The 24,212-nt window shown below is 33.3% G+C and overlaps 1 protein-coding gene across 2 annotated transcripts in view; it reads left to right on the top strand.

Moving 5' to 3' along the window:
- Positions 1 to 24,212, top strand: part of JAK2 (Janus kinase 2) — a 102,783-nt gene that overhangs the window by 71,071 nt on the left and 7,500 nt on the right. For both annotated transcript variants that reach the window (XM_045563889.1, XM_045563890.1), the window contains exons 11-22: positions 1,826 to 2,012; positions 2,644 to 2,771; positions 5,280 to 5,414; positions 6,401 to 6,488; positions 10,057 to 10,184; positions 10,930 to 11,068; positions 12,600 to 12,751; positions 12,907 to 13,057; positions 13,780 to 13,916; positions 21,902 to 22,091; positions 22,687 to 22,811; positions 22,983 to 23,155. In XM_045563889.1, coding sequence (XP_045419845.1) covers positions 1,826 to 2,012; positions 2,644 to 2,771; positions 5,280 to 5,414; positions 6,401 to 6,488; positions 10,057 to 10,184; positions 10,930 to 11,068; positions 12,600 to 12,751; positions 12,907 to 13,057; positions 13,780 to 13,916; positions 21,902 to 22,091; positions 22,687 to 22,811; positions 22,983 to 23,155 — 1,733 coding nt within the window. The remainder of the gene's footprint in view (positions 1 to 1,825; positions 2,013 to 2,643; positions 2,772 to 5,279; positions 5,415 to 6,400; positions 6,489 to 10,056; positions 10,185 to 10,929; positions 11,069 to 12,599; positions 12,752 to 12,906; positions 13,058 to 13,779; positions 13,917 to 21,901; positions 22,092 to 22,686; positions 22,812 to 22,982; positions 23,156 to 24,212) is intronic.

The following is a 24,212-nucleotide window of genomic DNA, read 5'->3' as shown; positions in this document are numbered from 1 at the left end:
TACTCAGAATTATAGCTTTGGATATGATAACTGGCATAATAATACTTAATTTACCTCAAGGATTCTGTATAATAAACAAGATATAACTTCTAGAGTTTATATAAAAATATAAAATAATTTATAATATTTTTTTCCTTATTTGGCATTTATTTTGTTTTCTGATGTTTTAGTGTTACTGGTGTGTCAAGTGGTATTTTATCAAGTCTCTTGAAGTCTCTTTTTTCACATAAATGGAAATCTTTACCACATCATGTAGAACAAAATAAATCAGAAGCAAATTTTCTGTTTAGTAGAAATGGTTACAGAATTAGAGCAAAATAAGGCAATAACAAAGAAACAGAAACATAGTACTTTTAACTGGTGGTTTTCCAATTTAAGAATAATGGTCTACACTGTATATTTAAGTGTCAAACTACAATGAAACCTCACTGTTAATACAGATCATCTTGGATCTCATCTGTGATTATTTACTATCTCTAATTATCTAAAAAAATACTATCATTTATGAGGCAATTTCATGATATAAATCTTGAGAAATTTTACAGAGTTTCCAAATTTACCTCACTTTTTAAAAACAGATAAAGTAAGGATTTTGTTATTCAATTGTTTTGATTTTTATAAAATGCAACCATCTTATATTTAGCATACGTAGAGTGGATTAATTATCTATAAATACAGAAGGTAAGTTACTCCATCACTTTACCATTGTATACAACTGATAATCTATCCTTTCACAGTAGCTTATTACTATAATATGTAATAGTCCATTATATTCAATTATCAATTCAAAAAATAGATATTTTTTGTTTACTGTATGTTCCAAGCCTAATATGAGGGCTGTATATTAGGGAGTATATGATATAGCTCTACCTTCAAGAAACTTACACTTTAGAAAATAAAAATGAAAAAGTATACCAAAAAATACTAAATTGAGATAGTTACTAAAATTGTAATTATCTAGTATAGGCAAATACAGTCAAAAACAGTATTACAAATATTAAGAAAGATATTTTGGTGTAGGAAGGACTTGAGATTGACCTTTAGGTACTGATTTTATATAAATTGTTCTAAGTAGGATGAATATGCTTATAAAAAGCAGCTCAAAAAATAGACAAGTTCATAGTACAGTACATAAGACAAATTATTAAACTGCAAAATATTTAAAATGTCATATTAAAGATAATTATATAAATACAATAGTGGTGCCATGGAATGGGTGTTCACCTTTCCTTGTGAAATGGGGTGTTAGAGATGACCTCACAGAAAAAATGGTACTTGAACTAAATTTTAAGGAATGAATAAGGATTCATTGCTTAAAAGGAGTGGATATACATTCATAGGTAGGAAGATAGCATGTACCATTATCAAGGCATGAAATAGCATGGCATTTGCTTGAAATTATTTAAGTCATTTAATGTGGCTGGAACATAGGTTTTATGTTGGGAGTGGCAAGAACCGAGGTTGGAGATGGAGGCAGAAAGAAACCAGCTTGTGGAAGGCCCTATATGCTACACTAGTTTCAGTCTTTATCTTATAAATGATGGAAAGCTATCAAGGATGGTATTATTATTGTTGATTATCATTTCTTTCTTATATGCTTTTTCATAAAAATCAACTCTTAAGCTACTTCTGTAGGCTAAGAAATTGTAATTAAATACCTTTTTGAGGAACCAAGCATTTGTAGTGCTGTAGCACTACATTAGGATTCATGGTTCAAATGTCTAAATATTCTGTTGCTTGTTTTTGTGACATCGTTTTGTAAAAATAATCACTCTGATGTCTGTTATGATTATCCTTCCCTCTCTTTACAACTAAACTTATACAGCGAGAAAATGTCATTGAATATAAACACTGTTTGATTACAAAAAATGAGAATGGAGAGTACAATCTCAGTGGGACTAAGAAGAACTTCAATAATCTTAAAGATCTTTTGAATTGCTACCAGATGGAAACTGTTCGCTCCGACAGTATAATTTTCCAGTTTACTAAATGCTGTCCCCCAAAGCCGAAAGGTAAAATAATTTTCTAGTTATTTTAAAAATACTGGTCATGGATTGTGTACGTGGTAGGAGATATCTTAAGTACATTGATTTCAAAAGAAATACGAAAGCAGCACCTCCAAAAACATATTAATTTTATCTTATTTGGTTGTACAAGCATCATCACATAGGATTGTTCAATATGGTATTAGCTGTCTAGAAGTGACTTGAAATTTTGTTATTCTAAAATGGCATTTTAAAGATTTTAATAGTAATTACTTGGTATAATTAGTCACTGGAAGAGCTCACTACCGAATTCTCATGTTAAGTAAAAATTTTCATATTCTTTTAGAATTTTAAATTTTATATTTTAAAAATAAAGATAGTAAGGTTGGAAATCCCTTGAAATAGTAACAGTTATTAAAAATTATTAAAATTCTTGAAAAAATTATATTAGTTAAGGAAGTGATTATAATTTTGAATGTATGAAATAACTGGTAAGAATACATCAAAGTTCAATGAATAAATAAATAATTTTCTATAAAAAATGAATCATAAGCAGTTATTAATCATTTCTTATATATAGAACACATTTTACTCCTTGGAGCAATTCATATCTTCAATGTGTTTTGAATATGTATATATGTATCTTATTTTTTTTTAGATAAATCAAACCTTCTAGTCTTCAGAACCAATGGTGTTTCTGATGTACCAACCTCACCAACATTACAGAGGCATAATAATGTGAGCCAAATGGTGTTTCACAAAATCAGAAATGAAGATTTGATATTTGTAAGTTGTCAGATACTGATTATTGTCTTTTTTGTCCTTTTTAAACAACATCTGTTTTCTTGATTTCCTACCTTACATTACATTCATGTGACATTTGGCACTACTTTTTTATAACCTATATGGTAAAAATTTGGTTATAATTTAAATATTTTTACTTCTTATGAAAAATATACTAATCTTGTTGGGAATTAGTAAAATTATTTTAAGAATGGAATTATATTTTCTTTTCAGAAATGTAAAGATTATCCTTTATAAGTCATAAATTCAAAGTTAAAAATCTAAAAGACCTCTGTGTTAACTCTGAAGTTCTCAAGAAAGTAAGGGAAATTCAATGGGTTAGAAATAAAGAAGGAACTGAAAACAAAGTTCAGTCATTTCTCAGCATCCATGGGGGACTGGTTCCAGGACCAGCCATGAATACCAAATCCATGCATACTCAAGTTCCACAGCTGGCCCTGCCGAATCTGTAGATGTGAAAAGTCATGGGTTTTGCATCCCATGAATACTATATTTTGGATCCTAGTTTCACTGGGGATGTGGAACCCACTGATACTGAGGGCCACCTGTATTTATTGCAAAAATCTGCATATAAGTGGACCCCTGCAGTTCAAACCCGTTACTCAAGGATCAACTGTATTACATAAGAGGTGATTATTTACCTGACAGGTGGTATTGAGAGTTGGGGATTAGTCACTTATCAAGGGGGTTAAGATTTAAAAGAAATATAAAAGGAGGGCCAGGTCTTAGGCCTATACAAGGCCAGGAGTTAGAAGTGAGACCATCCCTGTATAAAACAAGGACCCTGAGTAAAACAGTATATGGAATGTGAAAAATTTACTCACTGGCAAAAGGAGAAGAAAGGGAAGGTTGTCACTTTCGTTTGGGCTTATAGTGAGGAAAAAGAGTTTTCCTAAGGATTTGCCATCCTAATAAGCTTTTGAGTTTGGGTTTCTTTATGCTACCTGTGTGGTCTGAGAAACCCTAAACCATTAGATTAAAAGTGGTATTTCCCTAATATCTTGTGGTTCTTGGGAGAAGCAAATAAAAAATCTTTTTGGAAGAATGTACTCTTAACCTGCACAACCCAGGATTCCCACAGATAAAGCCATTCCAAACATGAACTTTTAATTGAAAATTTAGAAACACACAAGGAAATAATGCAGGATTAAGCAAGAGTCAGTGGACCAACAAACATCAGTATTAGACCTCTAAGAACCTCATATAAGAGAATTTTCAGATGCAGACTACAAAATACATAAGTATGTTTAAAGATACAAAAGGAGTTGAAAACATGGGGAAATAACAAGATGTTATTTTAAAAGATGAAAAAGAATTGGGGGGGGAAAGCATTGTGGTGTTATGATATATATCTATATGTTTTTGTCCATAATTCTTGGCTCATCACTCCCATAGCCCTTGTTATGGTCTTTTGTTATAATGTTGGGTGCTTTAGGCCTCAGGAAACAATCTGACCTTCTCCTGCGTTCGTTTCACCTGCCTGTAGGGAAGACTCTAATCTTCCCCTGCCTTTCTGATTCTTAAGGGTCATGAGACCCTTAAGCATAGAAATGGTAAATATGCTCATTGACATTAGAACAAAATGGACAGGTTAGAAAGTAAATTATTCATAGCTGAAGAGAGAATTAGTGAATTGCAAGATAAATCTGAAGAAATTATTCAGAATGCAGCAGTTAGGGAGAAAGAAGTGGAAATTAAGAAAGAGAGATTAAGGGACATGGAAGGTAGAATGAGAAAGACCAACTGATGTCTAAGTTCCATAAGGAGACAATAGATAGAATTATCCAGAATTGTAAAGACATGCATCCTCATGTGAGTAACAGGAAGCACAGAATGACCGGGTAACTTCACTAACATAAAACTAATAAATAGTAGAGCTCAGATTTGAACACAGGCAGTCCTACTTCAGAGTGCAGGTTTTCAACAATTACTCTGTAAGGATATACAAGGACTGCTAGTACTTGTAGTAATAGCTAACACTTAATGCACATTTACTATATGTCATGAACTGTGCTGAGCGCTTTTATATATTTATTCACTTGTTAATAACAATCCTGTTGGAAAAATAGTTATTACTCTCATTTCTTAGAGGAAGAAACCAAGACAGTTATAGCATAGAGAGATTAAGTCATCTGTACAAGGTCATACAATTAGTAAGTGGTAATAAGAAACAAGTGAGACATTCTGCCTCCACAGACCACACTATTACGCTAGTAGGAAAGGCAGACAAAGAAAACAATTCACATGTAATTAATGTAGTTAAATGCTGACTCTAGAAGAAAGTGACAAATATAGCCAATTCGGGAGGTTCAAAAACACAGTAGAGCCAAAATACACATTATTCATTAGTCCTTGTTTTCTGTCTTTTATTAGGGGGGCTATTTGCTCATGGATTTTTAAAAATCTCTTTGTTATTGAACATATTTCCTAATTCTCACATCTTTCTCTATCTTTACTCATTCTTTCCTCTTACTTTTTTTTCTTTTAAAGAATGAAAGCCTTGGCCAAGGTACTTTTACAAAAATCTTTAAAGGTGTAAGAAGAGAAGTAGGAGACTATGGTCAGCTTCATGAAACAGAAGTTCTTTTAAAAGTTCTGGATAAAGCACATAGAAACTATTCAGAGGTGTGTATGTTATTTGTGTAGTTCATGTAGTTTATGCTATTTAAAGATGTGTTCCCATTTGTATATAGCATATTCATGCATGCAGCTTTTCAAAAACGTAATTTTTAAAAGTGTATATATATCAAGGACTTTCTGAGGATATATTCTGGTGGGGCTATGAAAATTACAGGATTTAAAAAATAACATTTCTAAACTCCTTATTTTCAGCATTGTGTTATAGATATTATTACATCTATGCATATACTGGCTCCCTAGAGCTTTATGGGTTCTACAGAGGTTCTTCTACAATTTCAGCTATTTAAAAAATAAAAAACAACCCAGCAGCCAGTTGGCAGAGTCCTAATATAGCAAGACATGCTTAGAATGTCGTAAAGGGTATTAGTGGAAGATGATGTGAAAAATACAAGCCAAAGAGTTTTTCTAATCCAGAATACCACAGTGTGAATGATCCTGATCCACTGACCAATAATACCCAGAAGTTCTAGTCAAGGTTTAGTTGAATTAGAGTGATGTTAATACCGTAGTAGTATCCTGATAGACATGTTGTGATATTTAATCTGAATGGAAACCGTTCTTAATTCTTTAGGAGGTATCATTTAAAGCTTACATCCATCTACCTCAGTCCCATATAACTGTCTCTGATGTATACCTCTAGTTGTACCTCTGCTCTCTATTCTAGGTGTTATGGGTGTAAGTCTGTTCGACTTGTGTCATTCATGGTACCCTGTACCGCTGTTGCTCTCTCCCGTTGCTGTCTCCATATGCAGGCTTGCTCAGGGGTTTTCTCAGAATGAAGGACTCAAAGTTGATGGCAGTTGCAAATCCATATAAGGGGACCAAACACATTGTAACCTTATCTATCATCCTCCTGAGAGTAGGAGAAAGTGCATTTCTCTTATGACAGAAAGTATTTGCTAAGCTATAAATACTTACAGACAACAGTCAAACAATAATTCTTTTACACTTTTTGTTTTTCTTTTCCTTAGTCTTTCTTTGAAGCAGCAAGCATGATGAGCCAGCTTTCTCACAAGCATTTGGTTTTAAATTATGGAGTATGTGTCTGTGGAGAGGAGAGTAAGTAAAACCACTGGCTTTCTTATGTTAATATCATGCCTTTCTCAGAGCATCCATTTTTGTTTATATGGAAAATTCAGTTTCTGGATCACAGGTATCAGCATAAACTATAATTTAACAGGAGTTAAATATTTTTGAAACTGAAGACCTTGTAGGACTGCTTAGTTATATCTTGTGAAAAAGGAAACCAGTGAATGAAGTTAAAATGTAGAAGGTTACAATTCCCAAACAATAGAATATTATAGTAAACAAATGTATTATAACCTTTTGTCTTCGTGATAGCAATAGAGAGTATGGAAGGCTCAGCATAACACTGGAACAACTAGCCCTTTCAATAAAAACTTATTTGGAATTGTGAAGATAAAGCATATAAATGATACACTTAATTTTTAATGGAACCGACTAAAATGATTGGATGTTGATACTAGATATATATTCTTTGACTTAATCTAGATTGTTCATAAACTACCAAAGGTACAAATTGTACCCTATGCTTTAATAGTATACAGTCATACCTCATTATTTTGCACTTTGCTTTATTGTGCTTCACAGGTAGTGCATATGTTACACATTGAAGGTTCGTGGCAACCCTTCTTCAAACGAATCTGTTGGCACCATTTTTCCAACAGCATGTGCTCACTTTGTGTCTCTGTGTTACATTTTGATAATTCTTGTAACATTTCAAACATTATTATTATTATAATATCTGTTATGGTGATCTGTGATAAGTGATCTCTGATGTACTATTGTATTAGTTTTTGGGTGCCACAAACCAAGCCCCTTTTAGAAGGCAAACTTAAGCTATAAATGTTCTGTATGTTCTGACTTGTCCATCGACCAGCGGTTCCCCCATTTCTCTCCCTCTTCTCAGGCCTTCCTATTCCCTGAGACACAACAATATTGAAATTAGATCAATTAATAATCCCACAATGACCTCTGAATGTTCAAGTGAAAGGAAGAGTTGCACATGTCTCACTTTAAGTGGAAAGCTAGAAATGATTAAGCTTAGTGTGAACAGGGAATATTGAAAGCTTAGATAGGCTGAAAGCTAGGCCTCTTGGCCAAACACTCAACCAAGTTGTGAATGCAAAGGAAAAGTCCTTGAAGGAAATGAAAAGTGCTACTCCAGTGAACACACAAATGATAAGAAAGAAAAACACACTTATTGCTGATATGGAGAAAGTTTTAGTGGTCTGGAGAGAAGATCAGACCAGCTACAACAGTCCCTTAAGCCAAAGCCTAACCCAAAGCAAGGCTCTAACTCTCTCCAATGGTATGAAGGCTAAGAGAGGTGAGGAAACTGCAGAAGAAAAGTCTGAAGGTAGCACAGGTTGGTTCATGAGGTTTAAGGTAAGAAGCCATCTCCAGAACATAAAAGTGCAAGGTGAAGCAGCAAGTGCTAATGTAGATGTTGCACCAAGTTATCCAGAGGATCCAGCTGATATCATTGATGAAGGTGGCTACACTAAACAATAGATTTTCAGTGTAGACAAACAGCCTTCTGCTGTGAGAAGATGCCATCTAGGCCTTCTGTAGCTAGACAGAAGTCAGTGCCTGGCTTCAAAGCTTCAAAGGACAGGCCAGCTGTCTTGTTAGGGGCTGATGCAGCTGGTGACTTTGAGTTGAAGCCAATGCTCACTTACCATTCTAAAAATCCTAGAGCCCTAAGAATTATGCTAAATCTACTCTGCCAGTGTTCTATAAATGGAATGACAAAGCCTGGATGACAGAACATCTGTTTACAGCATGGTTTATTGAATATTTTAAGCCCACTCTTGAGAGCTACTGCTAAGAAGAAAAGATTCTTTTCAAAATATTACCGCTCATTGAAAATACACCTGGTCACCCAAGAGCTCTGATGGAGATGCACAAGGAGATGAATGTTGTTTTCATGTCTGGTAACACAGCATCCATTCTGCAGCCCATGGATCAAGGAGTAATTTCGACTTTCAAGCCTTATTACTTAAGAAATACATTTTGTAAGAGTAGAGCACCCATAGATAGTGATTTCTCTGCTGGATCTGAGCAAAGTAAATTGAAAACCTTCTAGAAAGGATTCACCATTCTAGATACCACTGAGAACACTGGCGATTCGTGGAAGGACTCCTGTCAACATTAACAGGAGTTTGGAAGAAGTTGGTCCCGACCCTCACACATGACTTTTAAAGGTTCAAGACTTTAGTGGAGGAAGCCACTGCAGATGTGATGGAAACAGCAAGAGAACTAGAATTAGAAAGAGAGCCTGAAATGTGACTGAATTGCTACAATCTCATGACAAAATTTGAAGAGATGAGGAGTTGCTTTTTAGGGATGGGCAAAGAAAGTGTTTTTTTGAGATGGAATCCAGTCCTGGTGAAGATGCTGTGCAAAAAGATTATGACTTGCTAAAGGTTCAGATGAACATTAGTATTTTTTAGCAATAAAGTATTTTAAATTAAGGTATACATATTTTTTAGACATAATGCTATTGTACACTTAATAGATCACAGTATAGTGTAAACGTAACTTTTATATGCTCCGGGAAACCAAAAAATTCATATGACTCACTATATTGTGATACTTGCCTTATTTTGGTGGTCTAGAACCAAACCTATAATATCTCTGAGGTATGCTTCTATTTTAGTGCCTCAGAAAGATTACATTCAGAAAATTATTTATATAATTCCCCATTTTCTACTACTAATGTGGATTAAATACACATCTGTACTTCTATAACATTTCTTCATGTGTTTGAAAATTGGTAGTCTTTTCAAAGATAAGGGGTCTTTAAACCTGTTCTAGGGTGGTATGTCAGAAGCTACTGTGGTTCAGCAGTGACAGTATATTGAAGTGTAGTAGTGGAGAGTTCTACCTGTTCACCCCAAACAGAGCAGTTCTGTATTTCTCTTTTATTTATTTATATTTCTCATAACCTAATAACCTAACAGCATTGGGAATTTTAATTTTTGCTGCAAAGGAAGTCAGCACTGTTTTTGAAAGCAAACACTTTTTTATTTTGGCAAAATATATCTTAATGATATTTAAAAATAGCTTTAAAGATAAAGCAATGCAAAACACTCATTTTGCTTTTTTTGTAGCATAAATTAAAACGATAAATTGAGTTAGAGCTAAAATTCTCCTTTAGGCCTATAATAGAGTAGGCATGGCTATTAATTTTTGTGTGTTGAAGAACTTCAGGAAAGTTTGAATATCTAAATATATTTGTGGAAAAGAAACTATGTGAGAAATTTTCATTTATTTCAAAACAGCCATTAACTCAGTACTAATTAGTAATAGTGTGCTGGAGTAATATATATAATATTGTGTTATTTGTATTATTTTATATTATATTATATATAACATATGATAATATATCATTGTTTAGATTCCTATCTCTTGCTGTTGTAAATAAATTAAAAACCAAAAATCACATTGATGTATATGATTAAGTTTTCTTTACAGTAGTCAGTTTTGCTTAGTTAATTTCTTTACCAATAATATTCATATATAGCTATAAATATATTTATAAAACTTTATATTTTAATTGTATCTATACTTGAGCCTTATTATTACTTATATTTTAATGCAGATATTCTAGTTCAGGAGTTCGTAAAATTTGGATCACTAGATACATATCTGAAAAAGAATAAAAATTATATCAATATATTATGGAAACTTGAAGTGGCAAAACAGTTGGCATGGGCCATGCTTTTTCTAGTAAGTAATTAGTGTATTTTTATCAAAACTTATTGTTTTATCTTATGAAACAATATAGAAATTTTCTTGACCTGGAAATAGGAAACCAATCTGTAAATGGATACAGACTCATTTAAAATATTCTGTGTTTCGTGATGAAAGAGATTATTTTAAGCATATGTTTACTTCTGTAAAATGACTTTTGAAAGAAACAGTTTTCTCATCCCACCAGTCTCTTAGAACTACTGAGAGCCTATAGTTTGTGTCACTTGGGTTTAGAAAATTTCACCAAAAATTTTGCAGAAACATGTCATGCTGCTGTATTTGTGGGCAGTTGGACATTCTGTTTAGTGAGAAAGCTCTGTTGATAGAGAAGCAGAATACCTGAGGGTCAGCCAGTGATCTGACCCCTCAGGGTGCACCTGCATCCTGCTGTAGAAAGGAAACGTATTTCTTAGTGTCAGCTACCACACAGAAATACATACCATTTAGAATGTCAGCCTTAGAGTGTGAAGTGGCACTGGGTAGTTTTAATTAACTCGTTTTATTATGGGTATAGATTATTGTGTCATTTAACGTAAACCGGGAAGCACCATCAGAATTCATAAATTTCCTTTTATTATCTAAAAGCATGCCTCCAAATTAATATTTATTTTAGTATCTTACATGTTTTCCTTCTTTAAATCTGTTTTGGGGCCTTGAACATATTAAATGCTCAACTATTTGTGGGGTGATATTTGAATGTATGTGCATTTAACTTTAATAGGAAGAAAAAACCCTTATTCATGGAAATGTGTGTGCCAAAAATATTCTGCTTATCAGAGAAGAAGACAGGAAGACAGGAAATCCTCCTTTCGTCAAACTTAGTGATCCTGGCATTAGTATTACAGTTTTGCCAAAGGACAGTAAGTTCTACAGGGATTGCATTTAACTTTATTAAGCTTCACTTGGGTAATAGCACAAAAAGCATGTTGTTAATTTTCCTTGAACTCTATTTTATTGATATGTTCTTGATTAAAAATAAAATGTAGCTATCACTTTTAGTAATTTAAATTAAGTTACAGTTACATCCTAGTCTTTGTTCATTCTTTCTTGTAAGCATATCATTGTGGACTGTGAGATGATTTTTTAAAAACAGTTTTAATCCCTAATTATGGTTGGAAGATAAGATTTTGTCCATTTTTTAATGTGAAATCTTCTAATACTCTTTGAGCCACAAGTAAATTTTCGAAATTTTCCTTTCCTCTATTCACTAAATAAAAATTTGAGAGGATATATGATCTAGCTCAAGATATTATTTAATTATCCAGCTAATTCCAACTTTTAAAAACTTTATAAAAACTTTCTTTTGTGTCTGTTAATCTTCTGTTTAGCACAATTAGTTAAAAGTAAAATTTCAGTCATTTAGTTGAGAGGAGTTTTTTGGGTCCAGATAATGTTATAATTGTTAGCTAATTTCTTCAATTGAATGTTCTAAATTTAGAATCTAAATGGATCAATTTTTGTACATTGATATATAGTATTCTATTTGAGCCAGTAGTGCTTAAACTTGGATTGTTTATCTAACTGAGAAGACAGTGATAATAGAGCATTAGTATGGGGCAAAAAATCTTACAGGGTCTCAGATCTGGTACTCAGGGAAATTTTACCCTGTGGAATGGGAGGTGAAAAAGGAGAAAATGTATTCATACAGTGAAGATGTCTGTCTGTCTGTCTACGTCAGGCTACCAGAAGGTAGAGTTACATTTCTTCCTACCTGGAATACCATCTTTCTGGTTGATAGAGTCAAAGACCACAGAACCTTTACTTGGAGAATTCCATGATCTAGACAGAACCCACCTTTATCAATTCCATATGTAGAATATCTTGGTATAATTTAGTCATCCATCCGCTGTAATGATAAATGCTTATTGGTCCTTTTTTTTTTCATCTGCAAGTGAGAATTGCCATTGCCACTGCTATTAAATCATTAGAACATCTCTGAATGATGCAAAAAAGTATCAAAAGGCAATTTTAGGACAAATTTTATAGAAAAAAAAAATTTTGGAAAGTAGAACTTCCAAAATGGGAAGAGATAGAGAAAGTGGTATGGCAATTCAGACACTATGATTTGATGGAAAAACGACTAGTTGATACAGAATTCACAGTGCAGGATTCTAATTCTGTCTGTGTTGCTAACAGGTTGTGTGACATTGTGTGGCTTTGGGCAAATTATTCAATCTTTGTGGGTCTCAGTGTTGTCATTGTTAAAGGTGAGATGTTGAATTAGATGATCTCAAAGCTCTTAAGCTTCTGCAAGCATGCACATGTGTACATGTACCCTCTCCAAAACAAAAAAGGCCCATTGTTCTAATGAGTTTTAAAACTATGTGCACATAAAAGAATGGTTTTGTTGTGGGGGTTATTTAACTATACGTTGTTCCTCTCATTTAAAAGTTCTTCAGGAGAGAATACCATGGGTACCACCTGAGTGCATTGAAAATCCTAAAAATCTAAATTTGGCAACAGACAAATGGAGTTTTGGTACCACTTTGTGGGAAATATGCAGTGGAGGAGATAAGCCTCTGAGTGCTCTGGATTCTCAAAGAGTAAGTTTATATAGACTGTAAGTTGGAATTACTCTATCTGTGATCCTTCAGGTTTCTTTCACATGATTTGGTATTTTTTAGCCCATCTGATTTTAAAAAGAAAGTTGGTATGGCATTATAAAATTTATTCTCGGCATGTGGTTCTTTAATTATAGAAACTACAGTTTTATGAAGATAGGCACCAGCTTCCTGCACCAAAGTGGACAGAGTTAGCAAACCTTATAAATAATTGTATGGATTATGAACCAGATTTTAGGCCTTCTTTCAGAGCCATCATACGAGATCTTAACAGCTTGTTTACTCCAGGTATGTATTGAGGGAGTGACCTTATTGATTTTCCAGCTATCTTTCTATCTTTGTTGTAATCTTTACCAATTTTGTAATTCTTTCCAAGAATTTTCTTGATGTCTTTTAGGCCCTCTTAATTTCTTATGTTCATATGACTTTTCATGCTTTGTACATATGCTAATCTTCTTGATTGAGCAGTCTTTCATTTTAAAGTCCTTTTTTTCTGAATAACCTAATTGTAGTTTGCTAGTTAATGAGACATATACCACAGATATTTATTTGGCTAAATTGAATTTTTAAAAATAATTCTTTTTGTTTTTAACTATTTCTGGTATGTTTTATAATTGATTTTCTAAATATGAGGTAGATTTGTTTAGCTTTGTTCTTTCCTCCTTTAAAATGTTGAGTTATGAATATGTTTGACCCCTAAGTACTTCTTGTTCCAGTGCTACTCACCATTTTCACCACAAAAATCAACATATAACCTTACTTTAAGAATGTTAAAACCACCTATTTTGTAAAGTAATTATTTATCCTTTATAAAATATTTCTTGAGAGCCTGTCAGATTATGGATAATGATTAAAGGCTCCCATTAATATAATGTAAATGATTTGAATTTCTCTGTATCATTTAGTATTTGTAACTCATTCTATTTATTTTGGTCAGCTTGAATGTGTATCAGTTTAACCCAGATAATATATTTGCCAACTTAAGGTGCTAATATTCTTTATTTCTCCAGATTATGAACTATTAACTGAAAATGACATGTTACCAAATATGAGGATAGGTGCCCTAGGCTTTTCTGGTGCTTTTGAAGACAGGGACCCCACACAGTTTGAAGAGAGACACTTGAAATTTCTACAGCAACTTGGCAAGGTAAATTGTCAGAAGTTTTTCAAATAGAGTATAATCATACAACATTTTATTTAGGAAAAAAGGCTTTACAGAATCTCTAAAGTCCACTTTCTACAAAATTTAAGGAGTGTTTGTAGAAAAAAAGTTTATTTGTCAGATGTTGCAGAAATGCTATGTTAAATAAACAGTTATCTTTACTGAAGAACTTTTCAGAGCCTCCTTTAACATGTAATGTGCATTGAACATCTTCAAAACGATGAAAAATTAGGCAGTATTTCTCAAATATCTTGACCATGGGACTGTTTCTTGGTAGGAGGAAATTGTAGTTTATCATAAATGAGTCAATGAAATAGAGAAAGGAACACTTAAGCCTTTCTACCTGTTTTTCTGCCTTTTAGTCATCTCAGGGAGAAAAAATTAATCTGATTGCTTAGGGCCTAGGATATTGGACCATATTCACTACCAGAGGGAGTATCTATTGAAAGGTCATGCAGTCATATGTAACCTACATATTATAAGAAAGACCAGGAAAGGCTCAGTTCTTAGCAGCCCCAACCATAGTGTAAGCCTCCTCTCTTTCTTCCCTTAAGTTGGCTGGTATCGGGTTCTGTACCATGTGGCCTTATGAGTTGGATTTTGGCATGAACACAATATGAAGGCCTCACTTAGGCTTTGAGCCTAAGCTAAATATTCCAATCCAGCTTTACTAGACCTAAACATTGGGGGTTATACTAAGTAGTGGCTTAGTTGTATTAATTCTCTACTGTTGTTCCTTGTTGGTAAAATATTCTTGGGAATGTTTGAAGGGATATAGCATTGGCAAAGAAGCAAAACAAAACAGCCACATCCAGGTTTTTGAGTGCATTAGTTATCTATTGCTACATAACAAATCACCCTAAAACTTAACAGCTAAAAACGTTTATTATCTCCAGTTTCTGTGAGTCAGGAATCTGGAAGCAACTTAGCTGGGTGGTTCTAGATTAAAGTTTCTCACAAAACTGTAATCAAGGTGTTAGCCAGGCCTTGTGTCTCATCTAAAGGCTTGAATAGGGGAAAATCTGCTTCCAGACTCACTCATATGGCTATTGATAGGCCTCAGAAAATCTGCTTCCAAGATCACTTACATGGGCCTCTCCACAGGGCTGCCTCACAGCATAGCAGCTCAGAACAAACATCCAAATTGGAAGCTTATAACCAAGTTGCATATAACCTAATCACAGGAGTAGCATCTTATCACTCTTGCCATATTCTCTTCATTACGAGTGAGTCAAAAAATCAAGCCCATACTCAAGGGTGGGCTGAGGGATGGATTATAGAAAAGCATGAATGCTAGAAGGTAGGAAATATTGGGAAATATTTTAGAGGCCACAGACCAAACTGGCTTTGACAATAATTCTCTGTTGATAGCATCAATTTCCTGGTAGTATGCAGTGTGTCCAAAATTTATTAGACCATAGAAGCCTTGTTAACTTCCATTCCCCCTCTTATCTATAGACATCTCATAGAAAGTGTTTTCTAGAACTGTTTGGGAAATAATACTTCAGACTTAAGAATAATCTCTTCATTTTACAGTGAAAAAAATTGAGGTCCAGAGAAGTTAAGTAACTTGCCTATGGTTACACAGCTAGATATTAACAGATATGAGATGAGAACCTTTGTTTCCCTACTCCTGCTTCCATGCTACTTCTACTGTCCCACATATGTATTTGATGTATTTGTGAGTATGCTTCAGTTGCATTATCATATTCTAATATTATCCTTACGGGGCAAATCTTTATATGCCATTAAGATGTAAAGAAAATAATTTTTTTATTTCCACTCTGGATTTTTATTTTGATCACAAAGCAAACACTAAATTGTTTATGGAAAAGACAGAAGTTCGCATAATATGACTTATTCATGGGCTTATTGGTGAGTAGGGGTAAGGTGATAGCTCATTGTGGTTTTGATTTGCATTTCCCTGATGATTAGTGATGTTGAGCATTTTTTTCATATGTTTCTTTGCCATCTATGTTCTTTTGAAAAGCTTCTATTCATGTCTTTTGCCCACTTTTTAATGGGGTTGTTTTTTTCTTGCTGATTTGCTTGAGTTCTTTGTAGATTCTAGATATTAGTCCTTTATCAGATGTATAGTTTGTGAATATTTTCTACCATTCTGTAGGTTGTCTATTTGTTCTGTTGATTATTTCCTTATCTGTGCAGAAGTTTAGTTTAATCAAATTTAGTTTAATCAAATTCCATTGATTTATTTTTGTTTTTGCTGTAATTGCCATTGGGCACTTAGTCATAAATTCTTTGCCTAGGCTGATATCTAGAAGATAGGTTAATTTGTGACCTTTCTGTCTATTTGATGTATGCATTTAAGGCTATGAATTTTCCCCTGAGGAATGCTTTTGCTGAGTCCCACAGATTTTGATAGCTGTCTCTCCTTTGTTGTTTGGTTACGAGACTCTTTTGACTTCCATCTTAATTTCATTCTTGACCCAATAATCATTCAGCAGCAGGTTGTTTAATTTCTGGTGTAGAATTGAGTGTTTCTCTTTTGATTGTTTTCTAGTTTTATTCCACTCTGTTCTGAGAAGATACATGGTATTAATTCTATTTTTAAAATTTTTTAAGACATGTTTTGTGGCCTAAGATATGATCAGTCTTGGAGAATGTCCCATGTGCTGCTGAGAAGAATGTATATTCTGTAGTTTTGGGGTAGAATGTTCTGTAAATGTCTGTTAGGTCCATTTGATTTAGAGTCTGGTTTAATTCCATGGTTTATTTATTTATTTTCTGCTTTGATGATTTGTCCAGCTCTGACAGTGGGGTGTTGAGGTCTCCAGCAATTATCATGGTGCTATTTATTTTTTAGCTCTAGTAAAATTTGCTTTATGTATCTGGGAGCTTCTATGTTAGGCACATATATATTTAGGATTGTTGTCTTCTTGTTGAATTGCTCCCTTTATCATTATATAATGACGCTCTTTGTCTTTCTTTACCATTGTTGGTATAAAGTCAATTTATGTGATATAAAAATGGCTACATCTGCTTGCTTTTGATTTCCATTTATGTGGAATATTTTTTCCATCCTTTCATGCAGAGTCTGTATACATCTTTGTGGTTTAGATGTGTTTCCTGGAGACAGCAGATAGTTGGGATGTGTTTTTTCTTCCATTCAACCAGCCTATGTCTTTTGAGAGGAGCATTCAGATCATTAACGTTGGGTGACAGAATTGATATGTGGCATGTTATCTGTTCATCAATACCTTATTGCTTTGTTTTCCCTCTTGTGCTATTCTATTGTTTTATAAGAGTTGTGAGTTTTAGGGCTTTGGGGGGTGATTTTAAACTGGTGGGTATCTATTGTGCTGATTCATGTATAATGCTGCTCTGAATATTTCCTGCGGTGCTAGTCTGGTCGTGGAAAAATTCCCTGAGTGTTTGCTTGTCTGGAAAAGAATTTCTCCGTCAGTTGTGAAACTTAGGTTTACAGGATATAAAATTCTAGGCTGACAGTTGTTCTGTTTAAGAAGATTAAATATGGGGCCCCAATCCCTTCTGGCTTATAAGGTTTCTGCTAAGAAGTCTGCAGTTAGCCTGATGGGTTTTCCTTTGTAGGTTGTTTGTTGCTTTCATCTTGCTACTTGCAGAATTTTCTCATTCATTTTGATTTTAGCCAGGCTGATTACTACGTGTGTTGGAGATATCTTATTTGCTATGAATCTTCCCAGTGTTAGTTGACTGTCTTATATCTATTTGTCTGAATCTGGCAATACCAGGGAAGTTTTACTCAATAATTCCCTCAAATAGGTTTTCCATGCTTTTAGCTCTTTCTTCTTCTCACTCACCGATACCTGTAATTTGAATGTTAGTTCACTTCACATAGTCTCTTCTCTCTCTCTCAGTGAATACTGAGAGACATACATTTTTATTCTCTTCTCTGCCACTGTGAATAACTGAGTTATCTCAAGAGCCTTGTCTTCAAGTTCTGAGATGCTTTCTTCTCCTTGGTTTAGTCTGTTGTTGAAACTTTCTGGTCTGTTTTGAAATTTCCTAAATGACTCTTTCATTTCCTTTTGTTCTGTTATATCCTTTCTTATGTTGTCTAGCTCTTTAGTGACTTTTCATTGATTTACTAAAATTTTCTTTTTGGCTTCTTTTTGTTGGTTTTCAGCTTTCTCTTCAATCTCTTCATGTTATTTGCCATCCATATTCTGAATTCTACTGCTGTCATTTCAGCAATTTCCTGTGGGTATAGTTTACTACTGTAGTTCCATTGTGATCCCTTGGGTATGTTAAACTATTTTGTTTTTTTCATGTTACTAGGGTTCTTTTGCTGGTTTATGCTCATTTGGCTCCTCTGCTCTCAGCTCTGGGTTGATAGGTTTGTAGGGCACATGCTCTCCTTTTCTGGGAACTCTCCTCTTCACTGGGCTCTGAGCTTCTCCAGGGCTGACCTTTGCCATTATCTTTTTCTTTCTTCTTGTTCTGCTTCACAATTTCTTTCTGTGACGTCTCCAGCAGGCTCTGCACCTTTCCCTCTGAACTACACGTGAGCTGTGCCCATTCCCTCCTCTCCTTTATCTGAAACCATTCTTTCCTTCCAGGACAATCTGATAGCCAATGTCTCTAGTCAGCCATCTTGGGAACCACCTCCAATTTATTAATAGTTATTAATCACAGTCTTTTTAATTTATTAAATTTTGGTTTTTGTTTGCTTGCTTCTTTTTTTTTTACTTAAAGTTCCTTTACCTCCTAACACATTACTAGGTGCACAAGTTTGTCATATATTGAAGTAAAACAAAGGATATTATTATGATTTAGCAATGTATACTGGTATTTAAGAAATAGATATAATGATACATCAAAACATCACTAATTTATTAATTAACACAGAAGATCAAACTAAATTATAAAGTATCTTTTCAAGTAATTTTTTTCTAGTTATGAAAGTGATATATACCTTACTTATAGCAAATTGGAAGATACAGATGCATTCCCTTTGTTCTAGTTTCTGTATACCTACACACACACTTTCTTTAAAAAGTGAAACCATTTTATATATGCAATTCTGTATTGTGCTATTTTCACGTTAATATTTTCCCATGTTATTAATAGTCTTTTGAAACATAATTTTAAAAGTGAATGTATCATCATTTATTTACATTTCCCATTGTAATTTTGAATTAATTCCCCACATTTTTAGTTTTTTACATAGCTATTTGGGTTTAAAATTATCTTAAACATAAATAATTTGAGGAGACTGTAAGGAAGACATTTTAAAAATACATCTACAACCAAAACATTTGTAAGTTTAATTTAGTTAGTTTCCTACAAAATTTAGTTTGTATGAAATGAAAGGAAAATGGTATAATTTTTAATCACTTATAGATATTTTAATGTGGATATTTCCTATCTGCATTCAACACTATAATTTTATCTTTGTTTGTTTAAAAGAATTGAAGTGTTCAATGGTTTGTCTGGCTATATATATTGTCTTATTGAAGCAATCTAACATGTAATTTTACAAAAATGATTGCATGTCACCTTTTTATTTTATAAAAAGCAGTTTTGGCCTACTACTGCATTCCTTTAAATTATCCTTTTCAATTAGCAGCATAGAGAAAATATTCCAAAGAGATTTATGTACTTAAAATTATATCCATATTTTTTAAGCCAACAGAAATAATGGCATATTTTAATACTTTTTTTTGAGACAGAGTCTCGCTCTGCCATCTGGGCTAGAATGCTGTGGCATCAGCCTAACTCACAGCAACTTCAAACTCCTGGGCTCAAGGGATCCTCCTGCCTTAGCCTCCTGAGTAGCTGGGACTACAGACGTGTGCCACCACGTCCGGCTAATTTTTTCTGTTTTTAGTAGAGGCAGGGTCTTGTTCTTACTCAGGCTGGTCTAGAACTCCTGACCTCAAGCAATTCTCCCTCCTTGGCCTCCCAGAGTACTAGGATTACAGGCATGAGCCACCGCGCCTGGCTGAATACTCTTGTACAAAGAACTAAGAAACTATTGTGAAACTTTTTCTTCTATTTGAATTCCAAAATGCGTATTTTTGCTGTCTTCCTTTATGCTCATGCCCACATATACTTTATATTCTTTATATCCTTTACCTCTTTACCTCAATGAAAACTTACTTACTTTTTTTGAAATCCTCTTTATTCCCTCTTCCTCCATGGTGCAGATCTACGATTCAGAGATCTGGACCTTGTTGCAGCTACTTTCAAACTGTCAGCATCATTCTTAGTTTTCTCTGAATATGATTGTTATTCTTCCCTTTTCCCATCATTGACTACCATCTTGTACCACATTCCTTGAATATGTTTTGGTACTCATTGTTTTCTTGTTCACCTTACCTCCTGCCATTATTTTGCATGCCTTTCCAATGCCCTTTTAAAATTTCTCAAGTTCTCTATGCCACACCTGTCTGTACTAAATGAGTTCACTTTGAACTCTATAATCCCCTATAACAACCTTACTTATGAATGTATTAAGTTTTAAAACTTTTCTTACTATATGTTTATATTTTCAATTTTAAAAATTAGTACATTTGTATGATACTTTACAATAATTAAAAATCTTATTTTCAAGTAATGTATAAAGGTACTGGAAAATAAATTTTATTGATGCATTGTTAAGTAGGAAGAGAGAATATGAAACTCTTATTTCCTACTTTTGTTTTTTAAAATATGTTTTGGAATAATTTCTTACAGCAGTAATATGAGATAGGCATTTTATTATCCTCCACTTTAAAGAGTGAAAAACTGATGTTCAGAGAGAAAAGTGACTTATTCAAGGTCACAAAGAGAGTAAGTAGTGAATCAGAATTCTAGCTCCAATCTGTCTGACTCAAGAGTCCCAGGTCTTACTTACCTTCCTGTCTGCCCTTCCAAACTATGTAATTAGAGATTTAGCTTTGAGCCTATATATGGTCTAGGTTTTTTTTTAATTGAATTCAAATATATAACTGAAAATATAGTGATTTAGAATCTTATAGCTCAAGAACTATATGGTTTTATTCTTTGATAATGCAATAATATCCAAAATACACTAATTTGATTAATACCAAAAATTTATGCTTCATTTTAAATGTTATATAACAACTTACCAATTCAATGTAGATAATAAATCATAGATAAAGAGAGTGGACTTCTTTAAATACTGATCATTTTTTAAAAATGTAGGGATATCTCCATAGGCTAAAAATTTCTTACTTTCTTGAATGAATAAATGAGACCCTATGTTAGTCTGCTCACTCTGTCACAACAAAATACCATATTAGGTGGCTTAGACAACAGATATTTATTTCTCACAGTTCTGGAGGCTGAAAAGTCCAAGGTCAAAGTTTAGACAGTTTGGTTTCTGGTGAGTGTTCTCTTCCTGGCTTCCAGATGGCTGTCTTCTTGCTGTGTCCTCACATGGGAGAGAGAAATTGCTAGTGTCTCTTCCTCTCATAAGCCACCAGGCCTCTGGCATTAGGGCTCTACCCTTATGATCTCCTTTAACCTTTATCACCTCCTCACAAGGCCCAACTTCCAAATATAATCATATTGGGAGTTAGGGCTTTATCATATAAATTTTGTGGAGTCACAGGCATTCAGTTCGTAACAGATATATTTCATCCAGATTACTGACAATGATATCAAACAATATGTTGTGAAGAAGGAAAATTCTTCCTGAAAGTTAATGACAAAAGTGTAGGAATTCCCTAGCATGCCCCTTGGTTTCTCTTAATAATTAATGATCATCATTTGTCAGTTGTTTAAATGCTTTTTTTGAAGTATTTATATTTCACCCTGTAATTCCTTTTGAAGAAATTAAATTTATAGGTTTACTACCTACTTATTGAGATAATATTTCCATTTCTTGTTCTAAAAGTTGCTTAATTTAAGCTTAGAGATATGTCTGCTAATTCCAGCTACTGGAATTTTCTGTGTAATTAGAATTTATTAGTAATTTGTCTTGAAAACTTGATATTTCCATCCTTATGTGATGTGTCATTTAGGGTAATTTTGGAAGTGTGGAGATGTGCCGGTATGACCCTCTACAGGACAACACTGGGGAGGTGGTGGCTGTAAAAAAGCTTCAGCACAGTACTGAAGAGCACCTTAGAGACTTTGAAAGGGAAATTGAAATCCTGAAATCCCTACAGCATGACAACATTGTAAAGTACAAGGGAGTGTGCTACAGTGCTGGTATGTTGCCCATCTGAAACCTATTTTAAACTCAAGGTATATCTTTAGCATCCTGGGTAATAGAAACATATAGTGTCCTAAAATCTGGACTTATAATATGCCAGTGCCCAGAGAGACAGGCATTCTGTAATGACTGGAGATTATGCTTGGTGATCATGGACTATAACTATAAGAAGTCTCCGGCCAGTTGGTTTATCATTCTCTTCACAACTTGCTTAAGCTTACCAAGAGAGTATCATTTTTAAAGAAAGAAATTGTCTTTCCTTACATTTTCTATAAAAATAAAATTTTTAAATTAGTTGCTTTTTGTTCAGTATAAATGAGGAGGAAGGAAGTTTTCTCATCAGTTTATTTTGGTTTACCTAAAGGGTTATAGAAAAATAAGACATAAATATTTTTAAAGCTTCTATTTAAAACTTTTTTATTCAAAAAGCCTGTGTTCTTAACTACTACATTACCTTTAATTTACAATAAAGTTTTGTCATCATAGACTCATATTTTATATATGTTTAAGTTATTTATGTATGATTGTTTTCTAATATTTCATAAAAATATGGCAAAGCAAAACATCACGTTTCTATTTGTATGTTAAAAGGTCGGCGTAATCTAAGATTAATTATGGAATATTTACCATATGGAAGTTTACGAGACTATCTCCAAAAACATAAAGAACGGATAGATCACAAAAAACTTCTGCAGTACACATCTCAGATATGCAAGGTACCTAATACCCTGGTTATTTGTTGTAGATGAAATGAACATGTTGAAGTCATTGTTAGGAAATCCTCTAGACTCTTTCTTAGATAATAAAGGGAGTATATAGGGCTAAGACCAGTTAGATTGTTTATGCTTATAAAACTAAACTGAAAGAAAAATTTACTTTATCCATAGGGTATGGAGTATCTTGGTACAAAAAGGTATATTCACAGGGATCTGGCAACAAGAAACATATTGGTAGAAAATGAGAATAGAGTTAAAATTGGAGATTTTGGTTTAACCAAAGTCTTGCCACAAGACAAAGAATACTACAAAGTGAAAGAACCTGGTGAAAGTCCCATATTCTGGTAAGTATATTTCAGTATAATAAAGTCAAATTTTAGAGCACAAACTTCTTTTCATTATTATTAATAGTTTTTGATTTATATATTTATAATTTATCATATGCTTACATTGGGCTAAATACATTTCATAGATTATCTCATTTATCCTTATAACAACCCTTGGAGAATGTGTATAATTATTATCTCCATTTTAAGCATGGGGAAACTGAAGCATACATAGGTTAAATAGCTTGCTCAAAGTTGCATGACTAATAAATGGTAGAACTGGGATTCAGATACAGATAGTCTGATCTCAGAGTTTGTACTTTTAAGCTTTCTTAATAATGCTTTAATCTGGCATTAATTGAATATTTTTATATGTTAAAGCTGAAGGTAATTTTTGATATTCAATTAAAATTGTGAATTGTAAGGAGCATTCATCCCTAATTTTTTTTATGTGTAATACATTGTTTCTATTGATTTGTGCTTTGATGCAAAGTTTTCTTTTTTTATGCCTCCATTCATTTATGGCGCATTTTGTTTTCTAGGGCTGACTTGGAGAAATTATATTTCAATGTTTTGGTTTTGTATACATTCTAAATAGATTTTAATTCTGGTTTATTGATCTGCTGAAATAATACTTTTAAGATGATATTTGAGTCAGATGTTAGTTTCAAAATAGAGGTTTGAGGTTTTATTTTAGTTAAGTATGTTTTATTTACATTCTTGATATATGACTTGAAAATTAGAATTACTAATATAAATAATATAACTTAATTCATAAATATTTTATGGGATTCATTAGAATTATTAGAAATATAGAGATTACTCAGTTTTCTACTGCTAAGTTCATGGATCATCTGTATTTGCTGGTTATCTTCATTTTATTTGGTATCTGTAAATTTTACAACTAATCCTCGCTGTTTGAAATTGTTATTCCAGAAAGAAATCAGGTAAGAAAGCACCAGTGATTTAGAACAAATTGACTATTCCCACAGAAGAGTAACTTACGATGCTATTATGAATGTGTTTAAAGAAGAATCCTTATCTTTTAGAGATGTATCCTGAAATAATTGTGGTT

This window comes from Lemur catta, chromosome 10 (assembly GCF_020740605.2).
Source record: "Lemur catta isolate mLemCat1 chromosome 10, mLemCat1.pri, whole genome shotgun sequence".
Lineage (NCBI taxonomy): Eukaryota > Metazoa > Chordata > Mammalia > Primates > Lemuridae > Lemur > Lemur catta.
Note: the sequence above shows the minus strand (reverse complement) of the source record. Positions and strands in the feature narration are given on the sequence as shown.